The 3,485-nt window shown below is 45.5% G+C and overlaps 2 protein-coding genes and 1 long non-coding RNA gene across 4 annotated transcripts in view; 2 read left to right on the top strand and 1 right to left on the bottom strand.

The window, feature by feature from the left end:
- The window catches only part of PTPN22 (protein tyrosine phosphatase non-receptor type 22), a 60,426-nt gene extending 58,368 nt beyond the window's left edge, over nt 1-2,058 (top strand). Inside the window, exon 21 of one of the 2 annotated variants that reach the window (XM_019659175.1) lies at nt 154-2,058. In XM_019659175.1, coding sequence (XP_019514720.1) covers nt 154-218 — 65 coding nt within the window. In that variant the 3' untranslated portion in view covers nt 219-2,058. The remainder of the gene's footprint in view (nt 1-153) is intronic. The other variant, XM_019659176.1, reaches the window with a different exon arrangement.
- Nucleotides 1-3,153, bottom strand: part of LOC109391564 (uncharacterized) — a 68,513-nt gene extending 65,360 nt beyond the window's left edge. The window contains exon 1 of the long non-coding RNA XR_002125875.1: nt 3,079-3,153. This is a non-coding gene — a long non-coding RNA (uncharacterized LOC109391564). The remainder of the gene's footprint in view (nt 1-3,078) is intronic.
- Nucleotides 2,198-3,485, top strand: part of RSBN1 (round spermatid basic protein 1) — a 62,338-nt gene continuing 61,050 nt past the window's right edge. The window contains exon 1 of the mRNA XM_019659177.1: nt 2,198-2,985. Within this exon, the coding sequence (XP_019514722.1) occupies nt 2,280-2,985 (706 nt within the window). The 5' untranslated portion in view covers nt 2,198-2,279. The remainder of the gene's footprint in view (nt 2,986-3,485) is intronic.

Genomic DNA, 3,485 nt, shown 5'->3' with positions numbered 1-3,485 from the left:
TAGTACCCATCTGGCCCCATACATAGTTAGTACAATATTATTGACTATATTCCCAATGCTGTACTTTATATGCCTGTGATGTTTTTATAATTGGCAATTTGTACTTCTTAATCCCGTTCCATTTTTCACCCTCAGTTTTATTTTTGTTCCCAGGATTTGCAAATCGTTTTTCAAAACCCAAAGGACCAAGGAACCCACCACCAACCTGGAATATTTAACACAACTTTGGACTATAGGCTGCAAGTGCATCTGCAAATAAAATGATTAAAATATGGTTAGCTAAAATAAGTGATCTATATTCATACTATCAACAATGAAGATATGGTAACATGTTGGTAGCTTTTAAAAAGAAAAGCAATACGCAAATAAGTGCCAGAATTTTTATGTTTAGTCTCATTTACAGTGGGTTGAAAACCACTTGAGCTCTTGAGCTCATATAGAGAACACTGTATGAGAATATTTTAGAATGGACTTATTTTTCATTTTTAGAATTTATTTTTATTTGACTTTATTTTTCTACATAAACTTTAAAAGATTTATAAGAATTGGATCTCAATTAAATGTCTACATTGCCAGAATTTACTATAAAAAGTGTCTTAAAAAATCTTGTGGTTGCAGTACAAAATTACTGCTTGTGAGAATGACTCATCCCTGGGAGTTATATTTGCCTAAATGGAGTATACCTTGCAGATCTTCCCAAATGTTGTGGAAAACTATAAAGAAGTTATATTTAAGAGAATAAAATATGTAAATAATTACTGTAATATATTTTTATTTGTATATACCAACTACCAAGATGTTTAATTACATTCCTGGTAAGTTTTAACCATTCAATTATCAAATCTAGAATACTACTAAAATAGCTCTGTTTTGGTAGTATTTTCTTCACTTCAAAGGTTCTATATAAACAAATGCAACTTATATCCAACTAATCAGAGGTACTACTAATTAAAAATTTTTTTCTATATGAATATGTATCTGCCATAATTTAAGAGTATCTGATCTTTCAAATCTAACTTTAAGTAACAAGTTAAATTAAGTAATAAATTAAATTATGGCATATCCATATTCATGCTCATAAGTTAGTGGGTATTACAACGGGTTCCCCTAAGCCCTAATGATTTAACTTTTAAAAAAATAAAAGTTTGTAACTTTTAGAAGCATGAAGTACTTAAACAGCATTTGTTCTTCAATATTTTTCATCTAGGAAGCCTAATGAAGACACAAATTGGATAAAATATTGTTACTTGTTTATTGTAGTATAATGTACACAATAGGGACTCCATAAACTTTGTTTTCAAACTATCTTTACTGTGTTCATTTCGCTGAATACTTCTCCAGGCACTGGTGGTAACAAACCACAGTAATTTTATCTGAGTACTTCACTGTAATCAATTACCTTTCAATAACCAAATACCTTTATCAAGGACCAAATGTATTAAAGGGATCTTAGATAAAAGTCGAAGTGACGATGAAATTGTCAATGAATCTTTCAGCGGAAACCTTGGTAAACAGTGACAATTTCTGGAGTGTTGTTCTCTGGTGAGACACACTTCTCAAATTTATGCAACCTTATACTTACAACTTGAAAAAAATCTTTAGAAATGATGGTTTTCCATCTAGATGTCCCCCCCTGACTGTAGGAATGTGTTAAAAATATGCTGGACTTTACCTTTTCTGGCATTAACAGGAGTTGCGTGGACCGCGAGGTCGGGAGGCGCGCTCGCGACTCCCAGGCAGTCCTTGTACCTGCCTTGCTACGCTCTTAGCTGTAACCATGGCAATGCCCAGGGGAAGGGTCAAAACCAGTCCCTTAAGATTTTAAAGCAAAATCACCCTCATTTTACACATTACTAAGTCCACCTTTCCTCATCTTCGCTTGTGTGAGGATAAAAGGCCGAAGATTCTTTTACCTCACAAACGTTAGGAGAGGCATATGACATTTAAAGGTAACTATGGAGACCACCAACTTGGCGTAAAATGACGAAGGGCACAAGCGAACGATAAGGAGAACGCGCCGCCAGACTCTGAACACCATTAACAGTTGCGGCCGTTAAGGCGGTTGGCGGCAACTCTCCGCCCAGCGGCGGTTGCGTCGCAGCCCGAAGCGTGACTCGGCGCACGCTCTCTTTCCGCTCCTCCACTCCGGGAGCCAGAAAGGCGGCAGGGGACGCGGGGGAACTACCGCTCCCATGAGGCTCTGCGTGGTCCAGGGTGCTTTACAATAGAGCTGGGGTGGCGAGGCCTGCGAAGCATCGCTGGGAACAGCCGCTTCCGGCATGTTCAGCTCCGGACTAACAGCGGCCGACAAGTGGAGGGCAGAGGAGAGACTCCAATGCCCAGAGGGCCGTGCGCGGGTAGCGCTTGCGCGGTACACGGACGGGGGGGCGGTCGGGCCATTTAAATGTGTGTTTGTGGGTGAAATGGCTGCGCAGGTCGGAGCGGTGCGCGTAGTACGGGCGGTGGCGTCGCAGGAGGAGCTGGACAAAGAGGGGAAGGAGAAACCCCGTGTTGGGGTCTCGCCGCGGGGAGTGAAGCGGCAGCGCCGAGCGAGCAGTGGGGGTTCTCAGGAGAAGCGGGGGCGGCCGAGCCAGGATCCCTCTCTCGCTCCCCCTCACCGGCGGCGTCGCAGCCGCCAACATCCCGGGCCGCTGCCGCCAACAAATGCAGTCCCAACCATCTCAGGCCCTGTTGAGCCTCTGCTCCTGCCGCCTCCGCCACCGCCTTCGCTGGCACCCGCTGGGCCCCCTGTCGCTGCCCCGCTCCCAGCCCCAGGCACCTCGGCCCTCTTCACCTTCTCGCCCCTGACGGTGAGCGCGGCCGGGCCCAAGCATAAGGGCCACAAGGAGCGGCACAAGCACCATCACCACCGCGGCTCCGATGGTGACCCCAGCTCCTGCGTTCCGGGTGATCTCAAGCACAAGGACAAGCAGGAAAACGGCGAGAGGACTGGAGGGGTGTCTGTGATCAAGGCCCCCAAGAGAGGTGAGAGCAGGCGAACTGCCCGAGCTTGAGCTCTAGGTCTTAGTACAGTTATCCCGCCCCTTTAGCGCTGCAAGACGCCAAACCCCTGCTTACCTCCCGCCGCTCTACTCCCCCAAGCCCAGTGGGGTGGACTCTGGATTTCAGACCGTTGCGTTGACACAGTCTGACCTACTTGAGGCTTCTGGCTTCCAGGCCGAGCTGTCAGTTACTACCTAACCCTCTTAACCCGCGCCCCCCTCCTCCCCCCAAGCTTTTACCAACGTTTGTTTTCAAATTAGGCAGGGTTTCTGCGCGGTGCGGTCCTTGGCATAGGGTTAGTAGATGGAGTATTAAAAACTGCCTTTCCAAAGTAAAGGCTTGTCGCTAAAGACCTTTCTTCCAGTTTTCCTTGATGGAAAACGTTAATATTCACCCCTCTACTCCAGCATCTTCACGGGTATTGGTGATGTGGGACTTGAATGAGTTTGAATTCTCAGAGACGTTACTAGACTCACTGGTTG

This window comes from Hipposideros armiger, unplaced genomic scaffold (genome assembly GCF_001890085.2).
Source record: "Hipposideros armiger isolate ML-2016 unplaced genomic scaffold, ASM189008v1 scaffold_297, whole genome shotgun sequence".
NCBI classification, from domain to species: Eukaryota; Metazoa; Chordata; class Mammalia; order Chiroptera; family Hipposideridae; genus Hipposideros; species Hipposideros armiger.
This window is presented reverse-complemented; position numbering and strand designations above follow the sequence as displayed.